This window comes from Erinaceus europaeus, chromosome 14 (assembly GCF_950295315.1).
Source record: "Erinaceus europaeus chromosome 14, mEriEur2.1, whole genome shotgun sequence".
Lineage (NCBI taxonomy): Eukaryota > Metazoa > Chordata > Mammalia > Eulipotyphla > Erinaceidae > Erinaceus > Erinaceus europaeus.
Window position 1 is genome coordinate 80,200,882 of NC_080175.1, and position 24,098 is coordinate 80,224,979.

The 24,098-nt window shown below is 40.5% G+C and overlaps 1 protein-coding gene across 1 annotated transcript in view; it reads right to left on the minus strand.

Annotated features, from left to right (window-relative positions):
* Positions 1-532: 532 nt before the first annotated feature.
* EHHADH (enoyl-CoA hydratase and 3-hydroxyacyl CoA dehydrogenase) overlaps positions 533-24,098 on the minus strand; it is a 57,650-nt gene continuing 34,084 nt past the window's right edge. Inside the window, exons 6-8 of the mRNA XM_007529803.3 lie at positions 17,989-18,330; positions 964-4,106; positions 533-772 (exon numbers count right to left, since the gene is read on the minus strand). Of these exons, the coding sequence (XP_007529865.1) occupies positions 2,851-4,106; positions 17,989-18,330 (1,598 nt within the window). The 3' untranslated portion in view covers positions 533-772; positions 964-2,850. The remainder of the gene's footprint in view (positions 773-963; positions 4,107-17,988; positions 18,331-24,098) is intronic.

The following is a 24,098-nucleotide window of genomic DNA, read 5'->3' on the forward strand; positions in this document are numbered from 1 at the left end:
AGAGAAGAGAGATAAAGAGACACCTGCAACACTGCTTTGCCACTTGCAAAGCTTTCCCCCTGCAGGTGGGGACTGGGAGCTTGAACCCAGGTCCTTGGGCACTGCAACATGTGTGCCTAAGCAGGCATGCCGCCACCTGGACCCATGGTATGTCTTCCAAGGAACATAACCACTAGCATAGCATATCAGGGATTGTTGACTCATAAATCTATTCATAAACATTTGCTTCAAAAGCTCAACATAGGGGGTAGAGGAGAATAAAAACTAGTTTTAGGAACTCAACAAAATTCACAAGACCCAAAGAAGAAAAAGCTAATGTGGGATATTCACATTAATTTGAAAAAAAAAAAAAAGCCACTTTGGTGACAAAGTTATAACCTTCAGGAATCTTTTATATTGATGGCTTTCATTTCAAAGATTATATAAAACTTAGAAATATACATGTCCATTTTTTTCTAATTTAAACTATAATGCAGGGCACATTCAATGAACGTTTTTTACTTTTATAATGAAAAATAAACTGTATTCAAGATTCAAGTTATGATTAATATTTTTATTTGGACTTACAGGTAAAAATACTATGGAAACAGTTCATTTACATGACACTGAAGGATGACAAAAGGATGAGTCCATTCCTTTATTAAGATACAATCCACATACCATACCATTAACCCATGTATGTATAACACTCAATTATCTTCAATAGATTCACAGGATTATTGTAATAACCACCATAGTGATTTCTTAACATTATTGTTAACACTGTCTTCTTCTTCTTCTTCTAGCGTTTGCCCTTCTTCCGTAGCCAGTCAACAGCATCAGGTTGAGCCTGATGTAAAGTTTCGAGACCTCCTTTGAATCTGGAGAGGTGGCAGTCGTTGACTATGTGGGTCACTGTCTGTCTGTAGCCGCAGGGGCAGTTCGGTCGTCTCTGGCTCCCCAGCGATGGAACACTGTCTTAACATAAAGAAACTCTATATCCATTGGCAGTCACTTTCCATTTCCCCTCAACCAGTCAGTCTAGCCTCGGGCAACCTTTCATCTGACTCTATAGATTTACCTCTTCTAGATATTGAGATAAATATCCCCCTCATGCATGGCCTTTGTGACTGGCTTCTTTCACCTGACATATCATGTTGAAGACTCAACATGTTGGAGGATGCGTTAGAACCTCATTTCTTTTTATTACCATAGGATATTACATTGCATGGCTTTTATACTTTTGTTTATTCATTGATCAGTTGATGAAGTTCTTCCAGTTTTTGACTAATGAATAATTCTACCATAAACATTTGTGTGCAAGTTTATATGTTGATCAGTCACTGAAAGTTTAATCATACAATGCATAACACAATCATACAAAGTTTGTTCTTCAGTTAGATTTTTTAAAAGACCTGTTTTCTTAATATTTCTTTATTCCCTTTTGTTGCTCTTATTGTTTTATTGTTGTCATCATTGTTGGATAGGACAGAGAGAAATGGAGAGAGGAGGGGAGGACAGAGACAGGGAGAGAAAGATACCTACAGATCTGCTTCACTGCCTGTGAAGTGACTTCCCTGCAGGTGGAGAGCCAGGGGCTGGAACCAGGATCCTTTCGCCGGTCCTTGCGCTTTTCACTATGTGCGCTTAACCTGCTGCACTACCGCCCGACCCCTTTTTTTTTTTTGCCTCCAGGTTATTGCTGGAGCTTGGTGTCAGCACTATGAAGCCACTGCTCCTGGTGGCCTTTTTTTTTTTTTTTTTTTTTTTTGCTGGGACACAGAGAAATTAAGTACATCTCTAAGTTCCCCCATTCTGGTCTGAAGCACTTGGCTCCATTATCAGTTCTCAACCATGTTTTGCCTATAACTTTTAACACTGTTCTGGCTTTCATGCCCTCCCCCTTTCTTGTTACAACCTCTGCCTTTCCTTGGGCAATTTTCTTTTCTTTTATTTTACTGTTTTATATCAGTATTAATGGGAATTTTAAAAAATATTTATTTATTCCCTTTTGTTGCCCATGTTGTTTTTATTGTTGTAGTTATTATTGTTGTTGTTATTGATGCTGTTGTTGTTGGATAGGACAGAGAGAAATGGAGAGAGGGGGAGAGAAAGAGAGACACCTGCAAACCTGCTTCACCGCTTGCTTCACTCCCTTGCAGGTAGAGAGCTAGGGGCTCAGACTGGGATCCTTGCACTGGTCCTTGTGCTTTGTGCCACCTTTGCTTAACCTGCTGTGCTACTGCCCGACTCCCCCTTGGGCAATTTTCTATGTTCACTTACAGACACTCTCACTGTTGACTCTAGTTTGCCAACTGTCTCCATCAGATCTCCAAGATTAGGAAGTGAATTTCATGACAGACTGCCATATTGGATTAATATCATTCAGAAATCCAGGCCCAACTGCTAAGCAAAATGCTCAGGAGGTATACATTTAGTGTTAACTGAATGAAGGATCCACAAAATTTCTTATCAGTGCTATGTGAATGAGGTTGAGAGGGACCAGAGTAAATCTACAACTCAGTGGCACTTATCAGTTACTAACTGATGACCTACTTCTCTAATCATCAAAGCACTTACAGACCTCACATATTCTTGAAACTCTCCTTAACTATTATGGTATTAACACAGATTATTTATTAGGATTGAAAAATATTATTTTTATAGGCACAGATTCAGAGGTATAGAAAGTACACTCCTAGAGACTTGATCCATTCAATTCATCACAAAGAAAGCCTTAGGAGATTTAGCTGGCCAATTACTTACACTTTGCTCTGAATTTCAGAGCAGTCTTACTTCGGATCCAGTTCTAAAGAAATGATGTGAGCATTGCCTGATGCCAGTATGTGAGGCATAATTTCTAAGGATGAATCACAATTTACTGCTGGGAGGTCCTGCCAATTTTTGCCACTCTTGTAGAGGAGGATTTCCCTGGGAAACCAGTTTTTTCAGATAGTTACAAGGCTCCAGTTGGGGGACATCAGGATTCTCCCTGTAGTATTTCTGCAACTTCTCTAACACTGTAGGTAACCCAACTGTAGAAGCATAGAACATGGGGCCACCCTTGTGCCTCGGCCATCCATATCCATGTAAATAGACTGCATCAATGTGCTCTGGGCTTGAAGCTATCCCCTCTCCCAGGATACGGAATGCTTCATTGATGAGAGAATATACACAGCGTTCAAGGATTTCATCCTTGCCAATGACACGAGGCTCAATTTGATGGGTTTCTCTGTATTCTGACAGAAATTTGGAAAGCCAGGGATCAGGTTTGTGAACCCTACCCAATGGCTTGTCATATTGATACCAACCTTTCCCAGTCTTCTGGCCAAATCTCCCTGATTCACAGAGCATATCAGGGATTGGACAGTATCTCTTGCTGCCACGTTTTCGAGAAGTTCCTGGCAATACAGGTCCAGTAAGACCTTGCCCTTTTCGAGATTTCCAACCCACATCCAACCCAGCAAGATCAGATACTCTGAAAGGTCCCATTTTGAAACCAAACTCTTCCAGTACTTGGTCTATCTCCTCTGGGGTACTGCCCTCTTCTAACATGAAATATGTCTGATTGTAATAAGGGATCAACATTCGATTCCCAACAAACCCAAAACAGTTCCCTACAACTACTCCAAATTTCTTTATCTTTTTTGATAAATTCATAACAGTGGCAATGGTAGTGGGTGAGGAGTATTGACTGGGAATAACTTCTAACAACTTCATGATATGAGCTGGTGAGAAGAAGTGGGTACCAATGACCAGGTGAGGGCGGTCAGTGGAAGAAGCAATCTCATCAACATCTAGGGCAGAGGTATTGGTGCACAGAAATGCTTCCGGTTTGCATATGGTTGACAGTTTAGCAAAGACCTGCTTCTTCAGATTCATTTCCTCAAAGACTGCTTCGATAACTAGATCTACACTGCCAAGCTCTTCCACAGACGCCGTTAACTTGGGTCTTGGTCCTGACCAAGGATGGCCACTCTGCTGTAGTTTGGACGCTTCCTTTTCCAAGATGGAGGTTATTATCTTGTTTGCAGTCTCGAGCTGCTTTATGTCAGATTCTACAGCAATCACAGGGATCTTGGCCTTTGCAAGACAGACAACAATGCCTCGGCCCATTGTTCCCAAGCCTGCAGATAACAGTAAAGGAAGGAGTGATTTGGCAGAAACTCAGACCTTAAGGGCCAACTGATTTTTAACAAAAGTACCAAGATAATTCAACAGGAAAAGTCTTTACAATAAATGGTGCTTGTACAGTTGAATATTCACCTGTAAGAGAATGATGTTGAGTCTCCTACCTCACACCATATACAAAAATTAACTCAAAAATGGATCAGAGACTTAACTGAAAATTAAAACTATAAGCTTTATATGTAGATCTTTATGACCTTGGATTGAACAATGACTTCCTAGCAATGACATCACATATAATAAGGAACACACAGAAAAGAAAAAGATAAATTATACATCATCAAAAGTAAAAACTTCTTTGTTTCAAAATACACCTTAAAGAAGGTGAACAAAACTCACACTATAGGAGAAAATATTTGCAAGTTATATATCTGACTTGTATGAGATATATGTATCAGAACTTATATCAGAGCTCTCACAATTCCACAAAAAAGTTAAATAAGTAGACAAGGGGCCTAATGGACATTTTTCTAAAGAAGATATACAAAAAGCCAGTAAACATAAATGAGAATTAAAAGCACAAGGAGCTATTGCAACAAGATAGCTACAATAATACAAACAGACAATAAAATGTTCCTGCAAGGATATGGAACCCTGACACATTATGGGAGATTGTGAAACAACGCAGCTGCTGTGGAAAGGTGTAAAAGTTTCTCACAAAGTTTAAGATGAAGTTGTCATATGATTCAGCAATTCCATTCCTTGAGATTCTATAGACCTGCAGACATATATCTATTTGTACAAAATGTGTATATAAAAGAGTCTAAAACCAAATGGCCATTAACTGGTGAATAAATAAAAAGGAGTTTATTCATCTAGTAGAATATTATTTGAAAAAAAAGAATATTATTTGGTCATTAAAAGTGTGGATACTTGAAAATGTCATGTTAAAATAAAGAAGTTGGACACAAAAGGCCACCTATGTGGTATTCAACTTCTTTGAAATGTCCAGACTAGGCAAATCCATGGAGACAGGAAATATATTAGTGAAATATATTATAATAATTATATATATTAATTAATATATATTAATTATATTAGCTTCTTCTTTAGGATGGTGGAAATGCTTAAAAGTGATTATTGCAATGGCTGCATAACTCTGTATCTAAAAGCCACCGACTTGTGCTTCTTTTTTGTCACACTGTTACTATGCATTTAATATTCTTTAATTCTGGTAAAATATTGGGTTGTTGGAAAAGTCATGTTGTATTTTTCCATGCAAAAATGCATCATGATACAACAAGGGCAATAAAAGGGAATAAATAAATATTTTTAAAAAGTTAAAAAATGCATCATGATTTCTCTGGCAACCCAATATATAGCTTAAAGTCTGACATCATAACTATTTCAAGTGTACAGTTTGGTGGCATCAATACATTCCTATTGTGCAACCAGCATCGTCAGAACCCTTTTCATGCTGAAAAACTGAAACTCTGTGACTATTAAACAGCATTTGGGTATTTCCCTCTCATGACAATTACAGTTGCACTTTTTATTCCTATAGTCTGACTACTTTCCGTACCTGAGAATAGTGGAATCATTTCACATTTGCTCTTTTGTGTCTACCTTATTTCACCCATGTTATAGCATTATAATTTCTTAGTTTTTCAATTTTTTTTAAGGACTTGTATACCGAAAAGAAAGAACAAGGTGGGGGGGCGAATGAGAGCATCACTCCAGTATACGTGATGTTGGGTATTGAACTTGGGACCTTACACCTGCACAAACCACATACTTTGCTGCTGAGCTGCTGCCCCAGTCAGGACCTCTTTCTGACTATCCCACTGTAAGTAGGTACACTGCATAGAGTATAAACGAGTGTAGCCATTATGGAGAACAGTATAGAGAATCCCAGCAGTTCCAATCCTAGGCATTTACCCCCCCCCAAATATAATAATTTGCAGAGTCAGGCAGTAGCACAGCAGGTTAAGTGTGGCACAAAGCACAAGGACCGGCAGAAGGATCCTGGTTTGAGCCCCCAGCTCCCCACCTGCAAGGGGGTCGCTTCACAAACAGTGAAGCAGGTCTGCAGGTGTCTATCTTTCTCTCCCCCTCTCTGTCTTCCCCTCCTCTCTCCATTTCTCTCTGTCCTATCTAACAACAATGACATCAATAACAATAACAATAAAACAACAAGGGCAACAAAAGGGGACATAAATAAATATAAATTAAAAAAATAATTTGAAGGGGTATATGCATCTCCATGTTCATAGTGGCATTACTCACAATAGCCAAAATTTGGAAACATCCAAAATGTCCTTCAACAGATAACTAGATTAAAAACAGTTATGGGACGTATCATCAGTGGAATATTACTCAGCAATAAAAAGACATTATTGCATCCTTTGGGATAAAATGAATGGAATTAGAAAAGATGATGCTTAGTAACGCAAGTAAGGAGGTGAAGGACAACTACAGAACAATCTCACTCATATGCAGAATATAGAGAATCGAACACAGATGTGATAAAAAGTCAACTTGTGTCTAGAATTGTGGAAGAACTACAGTGGTTATCTAAGGAAGTGTGTGTGGGAGGGGATGGGACAGACAGACCCTTGTTGAGAAACTACTCCAATTGAAAGAGAGAGAGAGAAGCAAAGAAAGACGTTTTGATGAAGCCCATAGCTAATTCTAGTCCAAGACATATGGGGACAGGGCTTGATATCAGATCTACAAACGGCCCCTAAAATCCCTCACAATTCTCCTCACTGCCACTGGGAGGCACAGGAAGGGGAGAAGAGGTCTTGGAAGAGACTCCAGAACAGCTGTTGGCTAACAATGGCCCATAGACCCCAGGCAGCTCACTGCCTGCAAGCTGAGAACTTTTTCCCATTTTAAAGAGCTGAAAACCAAAGAATGTTCATTTTGTGACACACACAAAATTATACCAAATTCAAATCTCAGTGCCCATAAATAAAGTTTTATTGGAATACAATCACATCAGTCTGTTTCTGTATTGTCTATGGCTGTTTCTAGGATCCATGGCTGAGTTGAGTAGTGGCAACAGAGCTCACCTGGCTTACACAGCATAAAACAGAAAATGTTTGCTGACCCTTGTCCAAAAGGATGGCAGAGCTGATCCTTGGGAAGAACCTGGTCCTAGAGTGACCAAGTGGGGTACACAGGAAATCTGTATTGTGTGAAGGGACGGGTGTTGAAGCATCCAGTAGAGCATATGCATTGTCATGCATATGGACCTGGATATTGGTCCCTGGTCCCCACTTGCAGGGGGAGGTGTCACGAGTGGTGGAGCAGGGCTGCAGGTGCCTCTCTTCTCTATCGATTTCCCCATATATTTCTTTCTGTCCCTGTCAAGGGAGGAAGGTGAAGGAAGAGGAGAAGGAAGAGGAGGAGGAAAGAAGGAAGGGAGGGAGGGAAAGGAAGGGAGGAAGGGAAAAGAAGAAGGAAGGGAAAAGAAGGAAGGGAGGAAGAAAGGATGGAAGGGAAAGGAAGGAAGGAAGGGAGGGAGGATGGATAAAAGAAAAAGTGGCAGTCAAGGGGGCTGAGTGGTAGCACAGTGGGTTAAGCGCACATGGCGCAAAGTGCAAGGACCAGCATAAGGATCCCGGTTTGAGCCCCAGGCACCCCACCTGCAGGGGGGGTCGCTTCAGGGACAGTGAAGCAGGACTGCAGGTGTCTTTCTTTACCCTCTCTCTCGTCTCCCCTCCTCTTTCGACTTTTCTCTGTCCCATCCAACAACAACAGCAATAACAACAATAATAATGACAACAAGGGTTACAACAAGGGCAACAAAATGGGAAAACATGGTTTCCAGGAGCAGTGGATTCATCGTGCAAAAAAGAAGAAAAGAAAAGAAAAAAGGGAGTCGGGCGGTAGCGCAGTGGGTTAAGCGCATGTGGTGGAAAGCGCAAGGAGCAAGGACCCACATAAGGATCCTGGTTTGAGCCCCCAGCTCCCCACCTGCAGGGGTGTCGCTTCACAAGGGGTGAAGCAGGTCTGCAGGTGTCTTTCTCTCCCTCCTCTCCGTGGTCCCGTCCCCTCTCCATTTCTCTAGGTCCTATCCATCAATGACAACAACAATAATAACTACAACAATAAAATAACAAGGGCAACAAAAGGGAATAAATAAATAAAATATAAAAAAAGAAAAAAGTTACTTTAAAAAAAAGAAAAAGTGGCAGTCAAAAGCAGTGGACTCATATTGCTGGTACCTAGCTAGCCCCATAGATATCCCTGGTGGCAATTAGATAAATAAATACATAAATAAATAGTTGCTTAATAGTGCTTAGTAAAGTATAACATAAGAGATAACTCAAGACAGGGCAGGGAATGAAAGCCGCCTTGTGGGGAAGCACAGTTCCTTCATGTTCGCCTCTCAGCAGACCTGCTGATGGAGCCCTGAGTCTACAAATCAACTCACAGCCCAACGCTATGTGTGGACCACATAGTGCTTTTTAGAAGTCTTCTAATGATGAATTTATATTTGTTAGTTCTGCAAACTTATACTTTTCACTTAATCACTGAAATTAAAACCTACACAAAAACACAAAATGTGTTTCTTTCTAAGAGTTCCCTGTTCCTCATTTTTTTCTTCCCACAACCTTGTGTTCTCAATACATTCAAAACTGACAGAGGGCTAGTGGACTCAGCTTCTTTATTTTTTTAATTTTTTTTAATTGTTGGCTACTATATACACCTTTGAATGTATCTACATTGAATCTGCCCCCTGATTTTTTTCTCATGACACACAGAGGCCAAAAGCACTGCTCTCCTACCAATTAGTACCTTTAACTGTCATGGAATTCGATTTGGACAACGAGGACTACCTTAACGACTGGCTCTGCGGGCTAGTGGCCAGCTGCTTTCTTCTGCCCTTCCTAGGTCTCTGGGAGGCCAAGAAAGAGTACAGGGACGTGCACCTGCGATAGTGCCATTCTGAGCTAAGAGGTCTGGGCATGGATGGAGTCATGGAATTGTACATTAAGAATCTTCAGAGTTGGGTTTTGCCAAGGGGCACAGAGAAGGGCAATCAATCATGGAATTTGGGGGGGGCACAGGTAAGAAAATGGTTCAAGTTCTAAGTCAGGAAATTCAAGTTGAATAGAGGAGAAAGTAAAGCTAGTGATCTGGAAATTCTTTTCTTAAAGATTTATCCGAAGAACACAGAAACACTTATGCAAAGAGATCTATGCCTATTTGTAACAGACCAACTTTGAAAACAACACACACGGCCAATGGCAGATGAGGAGTTAAAAAAGTTGTGGTGCCCACACCTATGGACACCTAATCTTTGACAAAAGTGCCCAGACTATTAAGTGGGGAAAGAAGAGTCTCTTCAACAAATGGCGTTGGAAAAATTGGGTTGAAACATGCAGAGGAATGAAACTGAACCACTGTTTTTCATTGAACACAAAAGTAAACTCCAAATGGATCAAGGACTTGGATATTAAACCAGAAACTATGATATACTTAGAGGAAAATATTGGCAGAACTCTTTTCCATCTAAATTTTAAAGGCATATTTAAATGAAACAAATTCAGTTACAAAAAAGACTAAATAAGGGGGTCAGGCGGTAATGCAGCAGGTTAAGCGCACATGGCACAAAGCGCAAGGACAAGTGTAAGGACCCTGGTTGGAGGCCTTGGCTCTTACCTGCAGGGGGGTCGCTTCACAAGCGGTGAAGCAGGTCTGCAGGTGTCTATCTTTCTCTCCCCCTCTCAGTCTCCCCTCCTCTTGATTTCTCTCTGTCCTATCCAACATCAATGGCAACAATGGGGAAAAAAGGCCTCCAGGGGCAGTGGATTCATGGTGCAGGCACCAAGCCCCAGCAATAACCCTGGAGGCAAAAAAAAAAAAACCCAAAACAAAACAAAAATGACTAAATAAAAAAATAAATCAATAGGACTACATCAAATTTTCTTTCTGCATAGCAAAAGAAATGACCACCCAAACCAAGAGACCCCTTATAGAATGGGAGAAGATCTTTACATACCATACATCAGACAAGAGGTAATAACCAAAATATATGGAAGAGGTGAGTGGCTGAGTAAGTTGTGGTCTATGTACACAATGGGATGCTATTCAGCTATTAAAAATGGCGAATTCACCTTCTTCACCTCATCTTGGATGGAGCTTGAAGAAATAATGTTAAGTGAGATAAGTCAGAAACAGAAGGATGAATATGAGATGATCTCACTGATAGACAGAAGTTGAAAAACAAGATCACTCCACCTGCAGGGGAGTCGCTTCACAGGCGGTGAAGCAGGTGTCTTATCTTTCTCTCCCCCTCTCTGTCTTCCCCTCCTCTCTCCATTTCTCTCTGTCCTATCCAACAATGACAAGATCAATAACAACAACAATAATAACTGCAAAAATAAAACAACAAGGGCAACAAAAGGGAAAATAAATAAATATATATAAAAAAAAGAAAAACAAGATCAGAAGGGGAAAACACTAAGCAAAACTTGGACTGGAGTTGGTGTATTACAGCAAAGGAAAAGACACTGGGATGGGGGACAAGTAAGTATTCAGGTCCTGAAACATGATGGCAGAGGAGGATCTAGTGGGGATTGAATTGTTATGTGGAACACTGAGAAATGTTATGCATGTACAAATCATTGTGTTTTGCTGTTAACTGTGAACCATTAACCCCCCAATAAAGAAATAAAAAAAAGTTGTGGTATATATACACTGTAAAAGATCGTGAAATCGTTTCTTTGCCTCATCTTGGAAGGAGCTTGAGGGAATCCTGTTAAATGGGATGACTCAGTAGGAGGAGGGTGAATTCTGAGTGATCTTACTCTTAGGTGGAATTTGAGAGACAAAGAGAAAAAAAAGAGACAGAGAGAAAAAACACTGGATGAAACTTAGACTAGCTGTGGTCTATCATAGCAGAGCCAAGGACTCTAAGCGGGGAGGAGAGGGAGTTAGAGTGGGTTGAGAGGACTTTGGGGATGATACTGGAGGAAGATCTCAGCTGGTGGTGGGAGTGTTATCAGATATCTTATCACAGAGAGATAAGAAATTATGGTCATGGTTTGGAAAAAAGAAAGGAAGGAAGGACGAAAGGAAGAAAGAAAAGAAGGAAGGAAGGAAGGAAGGAAGGAAGGAAGAGAGAAAGAAAGAAAGAAAGAAAGGAAGAAAGGATGGGTGGAAAGCTAAGGGGAGTTGATTAAACAATGGGCTATTTAAAATAACCAGCTAAGAGACATGGAAAAGTACGAGGTTGTTATAGAAAGGTAAGATTTCAAATATTAGAAGTAGAAAAGTTTCAGGGTAAAGAGAAGACTGCTGAGTAAAGTCATAGGAGTGTGCCATGGAAGTGAAGTGTGATGCAAATAGCACTAGATCTGAGGAGACAAAACCAGATGCTACAAGGCTAGAGGAATCATCTACACAGGTAACAAAGATAACGGAGTGGAAACAAAGTGGGAAATAAGGTAAGCCAACGTGGATAGTTTTAAGCTAGGAGTCAAAAGTTTCAGTAAATGAAGGGTGAGGGTGATAAACTGATGTATCAGAGATTCTCAAAGAAGACTGTCCTAAAAGGAATAATAGTCTGAGAGGAGACTTGCAAAGTGATACTGAGGTCCACAGACTGTAGCATAAGCAATAGCATTCTCATAAGGCTGAAGAAGAAGGAGGTACCCAGAGTAAGCTGGATTTAAGACAGGGCATAGAGGAGGGAGCCATCAGTGAAACAGAGATGGAGAAGAAGCAGGAGAGGGATCACAAACACGAAATGCAGAGCAGTATGGAGATAGATATGAAGAAGGGGAAAGACCCAAACTCTCCCACTTTATTTTTATCCACATTGTCTTCCATACGGAGACATATTGTATTCTTTTTTAAATATTTATTTTCCCTTTTGTTGCCCTTGTTGTTTTATTGTTGTAGTTATTATTGTTGTTGTTATTGATGCCAACATTGTTGGATAGGACAGAGAAATGGACAGAGGAGGGAAAGATAGAGAGGGGGAGAGAAAGACAGACACCTGCAGACCTGCTTCACCGCCTGTGAAGCGACTCTCCTGTAGGCAGGGAGCCAGGGACTGGAACAGGGATCCTTATGCCGGTCCTGGCGCTTAGCGCCACCTGCGCTTAACCTACTGTGCTACCTCCCGACCCCCCTGGAGGCATATTTCAAATGCATATTTTGATGCCTTTTCAAATATTTTTTGAAACAATGTGAGGTGTACTTGGAAAAAAAAAGCGTCTAAAAATTTTGAATATTCCATTCTAAATATAGATGACTCAGACTAATGGAATAAAACAGAGAGCCTAGAAACAAACCCATACATAAATTAACTTCTAATTTATGGCAGAGGAGCCAAGACTTTAAGATAAAGAAAAGAAAGACTTTTCAACAAATAATGTTAGAAAAACTGGAAAGTCACCTGTAAAAAAAAAAAGAAAAGAAACTAGACCACTACCTTAATTATATTATGTACTGGGAGTATAATATTGTATTCAGTGTAAAATCAATTAGAAAATAGAATTAATCAAAAAACCCTCAGGGTCCGAGAGAGACAGCTCACTGGTTGAGGTGTGTGCACTGCCATACATGTGACCCAGGTTCAAGTGCTAACACCACACAGGAAGTGCTGTGGTAATGGAGGAAGCTTGAGTACTGTGTTGTCTCCTCTGTGTCTCTCTATCTGAATGGAAAAAACTGAGCCAGAACAGTATGTTTTTAAAGGTCTACCAAAACAAACAAACAGATAACACCCTAAAGTCTATTTAAGATGGCTCTCAATTAGGAAATGGAGTAATTCTCAAACAATGGTTGACAAAAAACTGAAAAAAACTTAACTTCTGCTATTATTTCACATTAATCTTGAGTTGATATAGACCAAAAAAAAAAATGAGTTAAGTGGCTGTTTACCTGTAGCATAGCCAGTACACAGATGGCAGTCACAGTGGTGTTTCCAAAGCAAAACAGTTCTTACACGTCTTTATTTTTGTGTAGCCAGAGCCGGAAATACCAAAGGAGACCACCTGGGACCGCAACAAAACAGGACTAGAATGACTTCAGGAACCCACCAAATCACTGGTGAGTGCAAACACGTGTCTCTCGTGGACAGAGAGATGCCTAGGGAGAGATTAAGTGGCTGCTAACAGTCCAGCAGTTTACCAGTTGAGACACCACCTCCAGTCTGTTTCACCAAGAAGATGGCTGAAGGGAGAAGAGGACTCCCCTGAGACTCACCAAATGCAACTGTGAGTCTCCATTGCTACTGCCCTCATAATCTGGAGCAGCAGCAGGGAGGCCTTGTTCTGACATCAGGGAACAGAGAACTAGCCAGGAAACTCAGGAGAAGTTCTATACCTCCGTGGCCTATCAGTGGGGCTATGAAAGTCTCTTTGCATAACCACTGGATTATCTCTGCCTCACTCTGCTTTATCTCTTGCTCAGGAGTCAGTGATTAAGCTAAGAAGCCTACTTATAGTTTAAAAGCCCTCAGGCTACCATAGCCTACAGGGAAGAAAAAGACAAAAGAGGCTTTTAAGCCACTGAGCTCCAACTCAGGGATTAAAATACTATTGAAACAACTGTCAATTTCCACAACTGTGAACCCTTTAATTACCTTACTTAGACACAAGTCAATCCAGGCAAGAGTGATCAGTAATTTGAAAAGTACTGAGAGAGGGACCTCATAACATACTATATAAAATGGTTAAACCAATAAGAAGAAATATTGGAGAAATGAACCAGGACAAGAGTCCAGCTAAATGCCCCCCAAAGGTTGAAGCACAAAATAATGAGATCAACATCCAAACACTAGTTAAGGAAATAATCACAGGAGTGAGTAAAGAGTTTGAAAGAACTGTCATCAGAAATGCAGAAACAACAAATGAGACCCTGGAAGAAAACACTAATTATCTCAAGGTTATTAGAGAGCTGAAAGCTGAAATAGCTGAGCTAAGAACACAACTAGCTGAACAAGCTAAAACAGTATCAGAACACAGTAACAAAATAGAAGAACTCCAGAAAACAGTAGCGGGAAGAGAGAATAGAATAAATGAGGCTGAAAACAGCATTAGCAAGATCGAGGATGAATTAAAAAAGAAGTAAGAGATCTCAAAAAGAGATTAAGAGATACTTAAAACAACAACAGAGACCTATGGGATGACTTAAAAAGAAATAATATATGCATTATTGGCTTACCAGAGGAAGAAAGAAAGGGAGGGAAAGAAAGCATTCTTCAGGACATAATAGCTGAGAACTTTAGACAACATCAAAGACATAAAGGTTCAAAAAGCCCAGAGGTTCCCAAACAGAATTAACCCAGACTTAAATAAACCAAGACACATCATATTTAGAATGGAAAGGAAGAAGGATAAAGAAAGGATCCTTAAAGCTACAAGAGAAAAACAAAGAGTCACCTACAGAGAAATACCCATAAGATTAGCAGAAGTTGAGAGAGTGGGGTGTTGAAGTTCCCTACTATTACTGTGTTGCTATTAATATATTGCTGTAGCTCTTTCAGTAGATGGTTGATATATTGAGATGGCTTCTCATTGGGTGCATAGATATTAATAATTGTTAAGTCCTCTTGATTGACTGGTCCTCTGAGCATTAAGTAGTGTCCATCCCTATCTTTTTAAATTTTATTTATTTTAAAGTCTATTGTGTCCGATATGAGAATAGCTGTTTCTGTCCTTTTTTGTGGGCTATTGGCTTGTATGATAGTGGAACAAGGACTTGGATGTTAGACCACAAACTATCAGATACTTAGAAGAAAATATTAGCAGAACTTTTTTCCACATAAATTTTAAAGACATGTTCAATGAAATGAATCCAATTATAAAGGAGACTAAGGCAAGCATAAACCTATGGGACTACATCAAATTAAAAAGCTTCTGCATGCAAGAGACCCCTCACAGAATAGGAGAAGATCTTTACATGTCATACGTCAGACAAGAGGCTAATAATCAGAATATATAGAGTTTGCCAAACTCAACAACAAGACAACAAATAACCCCATCCAAAAATGGGGGGAGGACATGGACAGAATATTCACCACAGAATAGATCCAAAAGGCCGAAACACATGAAAAAATGCTCCAAGTCTTTGATTGTCAGAGAAATGCAAATAAAGACAACAATGAGATACCACTTCACTCCTGTGAGAATGTCATACATCAGAAAAGGAAGTGGCAGCACTGCTGGTGGGAATGTTAATTGGTCCAACCTTTTTGGAGAACAGTTTGGAGAACTCTCAGAAGGCTAAAAATGGACCTACCCTATGATCCTGCAATCCTCTTGTGGGGATATATTCTAAGGAACCCAACATACCCAACCAAAAATATCTGTGTACACATATGTTCTTAGCAGCACAATCTGTAATAGCCAAAACCTGGAAGCAACCCAGGTGTCCAACAACAGATGAGTGGCTGAGCAAGTTGTGGTATATATACACAATGGAATACTACTCAGCTATAAAAAAATGGTGACTTCATCATTTTCAGCTGATCTTGATGGACCTTGAAAAATTCATGTTAAGTAAAATAAGTCAGAAACAGCAGGATGAATAAGGGATGATGTCACTCTCAGGCAGAAGTTGAAAAACAAGATCAGAAAAGAAAACACAAGTAGAACCTGAACTGGATGGAATTGGCTTATTGCACCAAAGTAAAAGACTCTGGGGTGGGTAGTTGGGTAAAGGTGGGAGAATACAGGTCCAAGAAGGATGACAGAGGACCTAGTGGGGGTTGTACTGTTATATTGAAAACTGAGAAATGTTATGCATGTACAAACTATTGTATTTGCTGTCGAATGTAAAACATTAATTCCCCAATAAAGAAATTAAAAAAATGAGTTAAGTGAGCAACAGAAAACAAATATTGGTGTTCCTGAAAGGTTAAACAGTGCTTTGCTACACAATTTGTCTGCCTCCTTGAAAAACCATAGAGAATGGAGTTAGTGTTAAGAATTACAGTGGGCTGGGGGCCGGGCGGTAGTGCAGTGGGTTAAGTGCACATGGTGTGAAGCCCCATGACCAGCTCAAGGATCCCGGTTAGAGCCCCTGGCTCCCCACCTGCAGGGGGATTGCTTCACAAGCAGTGAAGCAAATCTGCTGGTGTCTTTCTCTCCCCCCCTCTGTCTTCCCCTCCTCTCTCGATTTCTCTGTCTTATCCAACAACAACAACAGCAATGACAACAACAATAATAACAATAACGATAAACAAGGGCAACAAAAAAGGGAGAATATGGCCTCCAGGAGCAGTAGATTCATAGTGCAGGCACAGAGCCCCAGTAATAACCCTGGAGGCAAAAAAAAAAAAAGAATCACAGTGGGCTTATATACACATTCCTTTATACTCAAATCTAACTGAATCAACATACAGAGAGAATATAGCATGGGTTCTTTCCATCATTTGGTTAGCACCAGACAACTGGATATGGGTTAAGAAAATTGATGTTGATGTCGGGAGTTGGGCAGGAGCGCAGCAGGTTAAGTGCACATGGTGCAAAGTGTAAGGATCCTGGTTGGAGCCCCTGGCTCCCCACCTGCAGAAGAGTCGCTTCACAAGCGGTGAAGCAGGTCTGCATGGGTCTTTCTCTCTCCCTCTCTGTCTTCCTCTCTTCTCTCCATTTCTCTCTGTCCTATCCAGTAACAACGACATCAATAACTACAACAATAAAACAAGGGCAACAAAAGGGAATAAATAAATATTTTTTTAAAAAGTTAAAAAAAAAGAAAGTTGATGCCTTGGGCTGAGTGGTGATGCACCTAGTTGAGCACACGTTACAGTGTGTAAGGACCCAGGTTCAAGCCCTTCGTCTGCCTCCACCTGCAGGGGGAAAGCTTTGCAAGTGGTGTAGCAGTGCTGCAGGTGTCTCTCTCTCCCTCTTTGTCACCCCCTTTCCTCTCAATTTCTGACTGTCTCTATCTTATAAATAAAGATAATAACAAAATTTAAAAAATGAAAGTTGCTGTTTTGTGGCTTAGGGCTGGTGGTGCAGTGAATAAAGCATTAGCTCTGCGAGCATGAGGTCCCAGGTTTTATCCTTGCATAGGTCAGAATGAAGCTCTAGCTCTCTCTCTCATTAATAAATATTGGGTTGTCAGAAAAGTCATGATGTATTTTTGCACAGAAATACTAGAGAAATATATCATGACTCTCCAACAACTCAATAAATAAATCTTTTAATAAAAGAAATGTGATGTTTTTAGTCACCTGTGGACATTGCCCCCTAGAAGACTGTAAATAAGCTGAGATGTAGTTAGTACATTCTGAGTTACCATTTTAGGGGGTTTAAGAGCTACCAAGTACTGTTCTTGGATTATGACCCAAATTAGGTGAAATTTAGGAATCTGGTCTGAGGAAGCCAACCAGAAGGCTAATCTCTGAGGAATTTTTTATTTTATTTGAGAAATTATAGGGAGGAATAGTAGGGAAACATCTTTTCAGGGTTCAAATCTGAGCATAGTGTCTTTGAACTAAAAGAAATGAATAGATCAAATGATGAGAAAGTCAGATTTCATTTCAAATAACTAGCCTCCACAGTGACCAACCATACCTTGAAATGTGGGACAAAAGATAAATATTTTGGGTAAATCCAGGCATAAGAGATTCATGCAAGTAAGAAGTAGAGACAACAACAACAACAAAATGTACAGAGACGGTTTTCAGCAGACCTTGTGTCAGACCCTGACAGCTCATGGCTGAAGTTAAGAGTCTCTAGACTGCCATCTGTTAACCAAAAGAATTGTGTGAGCAGGGGTGAAATCAAATTACCCAATACACATAAGGTAGCTAGTCTAAAGCCTGGAACTAGGTGTCACTAAGCAATGTGCAGATTTGGATAACAGCACTGGTCACCCTTCCCCGTCTTGCCTCCCCCAGGTTCTTACCAATCACACCAACTGAGGAGATGGGCCTTGGGGATGCAGTCTTCCAGGATGCGCCTGAGGAAGTGGACCACTTGCTTGCATTCCTCTCAGCTAGGAAGGCATACTGCAGGGCTCGAGCCTGTCCCGACTGCTGCAGATACAGGAACAGCTCCGTTTCCCTTTTGATGCCCTCCTCATAGGGTTGCTGGGTTGCAACCTGGACTGCCCGGACGCAGGTCTCCTGAGAAAGGCAACCTGGGTACAGCCTCCGCATCTTTGCCACGGCCTCCCTGAAAATGGAGTCCATATTGGGCAAGTTCTGTATGGTCTTGTTACAGATTCTACGGGACTCCAGAGGCTGATCTGAAAGAAGTCAGACAGAAATAAAGGAATTTTGGAAATGTCATTATGCAGACATAATACATGTCTGTGATAATAACAGTGACACCTAGGGTAACCGGTTCACACTCAAAGGACAAAATTAAATATGATCCTCAAGATGTTTAATATAACAGTGATATCAGAAGCTGACATTTTTGCAGCATAGCTCCATAAGACAGTTTAATAGACTCAAAGCAATCTCAAATTACGTAATTTAAACATAAACGTTGTGTTTTTCTTTCATTCCAAGGCCAAGGTAATTTTATAATAGAGTAAATGTTAAGCTGTCCATGAGTTTAAGGAAAACAGTTCTGAATTACTATGATTTTAGATCCAAAATAATCTTCACTCCCAACATAACAAAAGTTATATTAAACACCAGAAGTGTGATATTGGTATAAGCATAGACATACAAATCAATGGAAGAACATCAATCATTCATAAGTACATCCTTATAATTATGGTAATTGATTATCAAATCAGGTGAGAGAAAGCAAAGTTTTTTTTTTCTTTTTTCAACAAATTGTGATGAAACAACTGAATATCCACAAAAAGACACTTAGGTCTGTAGCCCAGGAGGTGGCACTGTAAATAAGAATGGGGATCTCAAGCATAAGGTCCCAAGTTCAATAGCTGCCATTACATGTGCCAGAGAGATGCTCTGTTTTTCTCTCTCTCTCCTCTTTAACTATGGCTGATAAATATTTTTTAAAACTTTAAAAAAAATTAAATTATTTTTATTTATTTATTAGAGACTGCCAGAAATCAAGAGGGAGGAGGGTGAGAGAGAGAGAGAGAGAGACAGAGAGACACCTGCAACACTGCTTCACCACTCTCAAAGCTTCCCCCCTGCAGGTGGGGATCAGGGGCTCAAGCCTGAGCCCTTGCAAACTGTAATGTGTGTGCTCAATCAGATGTGCCAGCACCTGGCCCCAATAAATATTTTCTTAAAATATTTAAATAAGATAAAATAAAATAAAATTTAACTTTGATCCTGAGTCCGGGCAGTGTTGCATCTGGTTAAGTGCACATGTTACCATTCTCAAGGACCCAGGTTCAAATCCCCAGGCCCACCTACAAGAAGAACTGTTTTACGAGTGGTGAAGTAGTGCTGTAGTTATCTCTGCTTCTCTCCCTCTCTGTTCCCCTTCTCTTTCAATTTCTCTCTATCAAATCAATTAATTAATTAATCAAATTAAAAAAACATTGATCCTTACCTAAAATCAACTCAAGATGAGTAACTAAAACTATAAACATTTCTAAAAGACACACAGAGACAATATTATGGCCTTGTGTTCTTAGCATGGTCCATGAAAGAAAAAAAATCAATAAATCAAGTTTCATTAAAATTAAAGATGTGTGCTTCAAAGTACATGATTAGGAAAATCAAATAAGCCACAGAATGAGAGAAAATATTTGCATGACGGGAGAAATAATACTATCTCTCCCCCAGATCTATTCCCCCTCAGAACCCAGGGATATACTGCCTGAAATGGAAAAATGATTCTGTGGATGTAATTACAGTTAAAGACCTTGAGATCTGGAGAGTACCCTGTGTTATCCATGCATATTCAACCTCACAGGAGTCCTTAATAGAGGAGATCCTTCTTCAGCTGTAGCAAGAGCTGATGAGAACAGATGCAGAACAGGAAAGACCCCACCTATTGCTGATGATGGAAGGGGACCAAAAACTAAGAAATGCAGTGCCCTCTAAAAGTTGGGCCCTCAGCTTCCAACTTTCAAGGACTAGGAAACTTTAGTCCTATAGTGCAAGGTACTGAATTCTGCCAACAATCTGATTGAGCAGGAAAAAGACTCTCTCCTTACCTCCAAACCTCCAGCAAAGCATGTAGCTATTGACACCTGAATTTTAGCCGGGTGAGATCCCTACTAGATTTTTGACATACAATAAGGTAAGACAATAAAATGATCTTTTTACATTGTTAAGGTCATATGCTACCAGGGCAATGAAAAACCAATAGAATTTGCAAAACAAATATCTAACAAAGAATTTCTATTCAGAGTATATATAGAATTCTGATGATTCAGTAATAACAAAATAACACTATTTTAAATGGGCAAAAACTTGAGTGATATCACAAAAAGGATATACATGATTAGTAAGAAGTTGTTAGCATCCTTACATGTTAGGGAAATGCAAATTATAACCATAATGAATGAGGTAGGCAACTTCAAGTAAGTGGTGCTGTGGTATCTCTCCTAATTTCTCTGTCTCTCAGGGAATACCAAAGGAGATCATCTGGGACTGCAACAAAACAGAACTAGAACAACTTCAGGAACCAAACAAATCACTGGTGAGTGCAAACACGTGTCGCTCGTGGATAGAGAGGTGCCTAGGGAGAGATTAAGTGGCTGCTAACAGTCCAGCAGTTTACCAGTTGAGACACCACCTCCAGTCTGTTTCACCAACAAAAAGATGGCTGAAGGGAGAAGAGGACTCCCCTGAGACTCACCAAATGCAACTGTGAGTCTCCATTGCTACTGAATTTGGAGCAGTGGCAGGGAGGCCCTGTGCTGACATCAGGGGACAAAGAACTAACCAGGAAACTCAGGAGAAGTTCTATACCTCCGTGGCCTATCAGTGGGGCTGTGAAAGTCTCTTTGCATAACCACTGGATTATCTCTGCCTCACTCTGCTTTATCTCTTGCTCAGGAGTCAGTGATTAAGCTAAGAAGCCTACTTATAGTTTAAAAGCCCTCAGGCTACCATAGCCTACAGGGAAGAAAAAGACAAAAGAGGCTTTTAAGCCACTGAGCTCAACTCAGGGATTAAAATACTATTGAAACAACTGTCAATTTCCACAACTGTGAACCCTTTAATTACCTTACTTAGACATAAGTCAATCCAGGCAAGAGTGATCAGTAATTTGAAAAGTACTGAGAGAGGGACCTCATAACATACTATATAAAATGGTTAAACTAACAAGAAGAAATATTGGAGAAATGAACCAGGATAAGAGTCTAGCCAATTTCTCTATCTCTATCTGAAATTTTAAAAAATATGGAAAGGTTGGCCCAGAAATGGTACTATGCATGCCTGAGACACTGGTATCTGAAAAAAAGAAGAAAGATATAATGTGTTAAAATTATTTTATTAGGGAGGTAGAGATTTACAAGCCAGCTGTCACATCTCTCCAAGATAGGTGTCTCCACACCACTCCCACCACCAGAAGAGAAAATCATATTTCAGGGAGGTGGCTCAGTGGTAGAGCATAGCCTGCATAAAGAAACCTGAAGTTTCATTCTGGCCACATATGCCACAGTGATTCTCTGTTTTTCTCTTTCTAATAAGTAAATAAATAAGACATTTTTAAAACCTAAAAATGAACTTGCAGCACTGTTGCACTGCTCATGAAGCTTCCTCCCTGCATATATGGATCACAGTGCTTGGCCAATGGGGACACCTCATGCAAGGGCCTCCTCCCGTTTCTTTGCAGGAGCATCTCTTCACCTTCCCTCCTAACCCTTCCCTCCCAGGAGGGCTACTCTACTTCTAATGAACTTTCCCTATAAAACTTCAACACTTCACTCTCTCTTTCTGTTTTTTTCCCTTCATTGAACTTGGCGACAACCATCCATTCTTGGGTGCAGGGATCATCACAAGAACTGTAAAAATTGGGAACATGATTTTGTACTATCTTCTGGCTGGATCTCTGTCCTTGTGAGACAGCCAGCCACCTGTCCCAACACAAGTATATGTCAAAGTTATTGGAACAGTCTGAAAAATTCAGATGCCCATTCTCCTCTATGGACTCAGTTAAGAATCTTTAAAAGTAGAGGGTAGGTGTGGATATATGGTATCATTATTACTATCCAACTGTTTTGAGGTATAGTCTCTGGGAGATCCAAGAGCAAAGCATTATACTTCCACCTTCTGCAACCCACAACGACCCTGGGTCCATACTCCCAGAGAGATAGAGAATGGGAAAGCTATCAGGGGAGAAGATGGGATATGGAGATCGGGTTGTGGGAATTGTGTGGAGCAATTATCCTACGGTTTTGTTAATGTCTCCTTTCTTACATAAATTAAAACAAAAAATAGGCACTATAATCTACTACAGGCAAGGCAGCTGCAGCTCCTGGCAACTTTGCCCTGGGCCAGACATTGAAAAGGAAAGAGAACAAAAGCCTGCTTAATGATATGCAGCAATAACTGCTGGTCAGCATAATCTTGTTATCCCGGCACTACTGAGAGCCTCTGGAGACTGCAGATGGACTCCAAGGAAGCTGTCCATGACGCTTGTCCAGGCCATACGTGCTGGTGAGTCTGGGGCCAGAAATCAAAGATGAGTTCTCCCTGCTTAATTCCCCATGTCTTACTTGCTTTAGCTGTAACTGAAGAATGCTATTATCTTATACTTCAGTATGTTACTGCAAAATATATTCAGAACTTCCCATTTGGGTCTAATAAGTATGGCTGTTAGTGAGCAAGCATGAAAGTCTCGATCTTGCTCTCACACATGCATGTATTTCTTTTTCCTTTTTAAAAATTGTATTTATTTACTGGATAGAGACAGGGAGAAATTGAGAGGGTGACAGTGAGGAAGAGAGACACCCGCAGCCCTGCTTCACCGCTCAGAAGCTTCCATCCTGTAGGTGGGAACCAGGAGCCTGAACCGGGGTCCTTGCACATTGTAACGGGGGCTCTAACCGGGGGTGCTGCCACCCAAGGCCTCATATGTATTTCTTTTTTAAAAAATATTTTAGTTGATAGGGACAGAGAGAAATCTAGAGGTGGGGGAGACAGAAATAGATCTAGCACTGCTTCACTACTTGTGAAGCTTCCACCCTGAAGATGGAGACTTGGGGGCTGGAACTCAGGTCCTTATGTGCACTAACATGTGCACTCATCCAGGTGTGCCAGCACCTGCCCCCCCCCCGCCCCGTGTGTATTTTGTATGTTCCTCTCACTCCCTGTCACACAACCAAAGGTACGAGTTAACAATGTAAGAATCTGTCCCTTTGCCTTGTTTCCTGGTACTAGGGAAAAATCAAGTAGAAACTTGCCCTTCAAGGAAGTATTGTTATTCAGGGAAGATTTTACCTCAAACTTTTAGATTTCTAGACTCCAGTATTTAATGATATTATCTCAAGTTACAAAGGAAATGACTACCAAACTCTGTAGAATCTTTTCTGAGGGACCAGAGTTCCTTAGAGCAGCGGAAAGTGTGTGGATTGCTGAGCCAGAGGACAGCGTGACTGGGCCTCATCTTCCCCACTGGCCCACTGCTGAATCCCAGCCTGAAATTAAGATTTTTTTTTGAAACGTGAGCCTGCTATCTTCCAAGTTCCACTAATAAAGTGAAATAAATAATTTTCCTTGCCCCATGCCTCTTGATAAACCGAGTTTCGAGAGACAAACACTAAACCTTCTTTTTAAAATAATTTTCAAAGTGTATTTGTAATATACTTATTAGGTTTTTAAAAAAATATATTTATTTATTCCCTTTTGTTGCCCTTGTTTTTATATTGCTGTAGTTATTATTGTTGCTGTTGTTGTTGAATAGGAATAGAGAGAAATGGAGAGAAGAAGGAAGACAGAGAGGGGGAGAGAAAGATAGACACCTGCAGACATGCTTCACCGCCTGAGAAATGACTCCTCTGCAGGTGGGGAGCAGGGGGCTGGAACCGCGATCCTTCCACCGGTCCTTGTGCTTTACGCCACGTACGCTTAACCTGTTGCGCTACCGCCCGGCTCCCAGGTTTTAAAAAAATATTTATTTATTTAT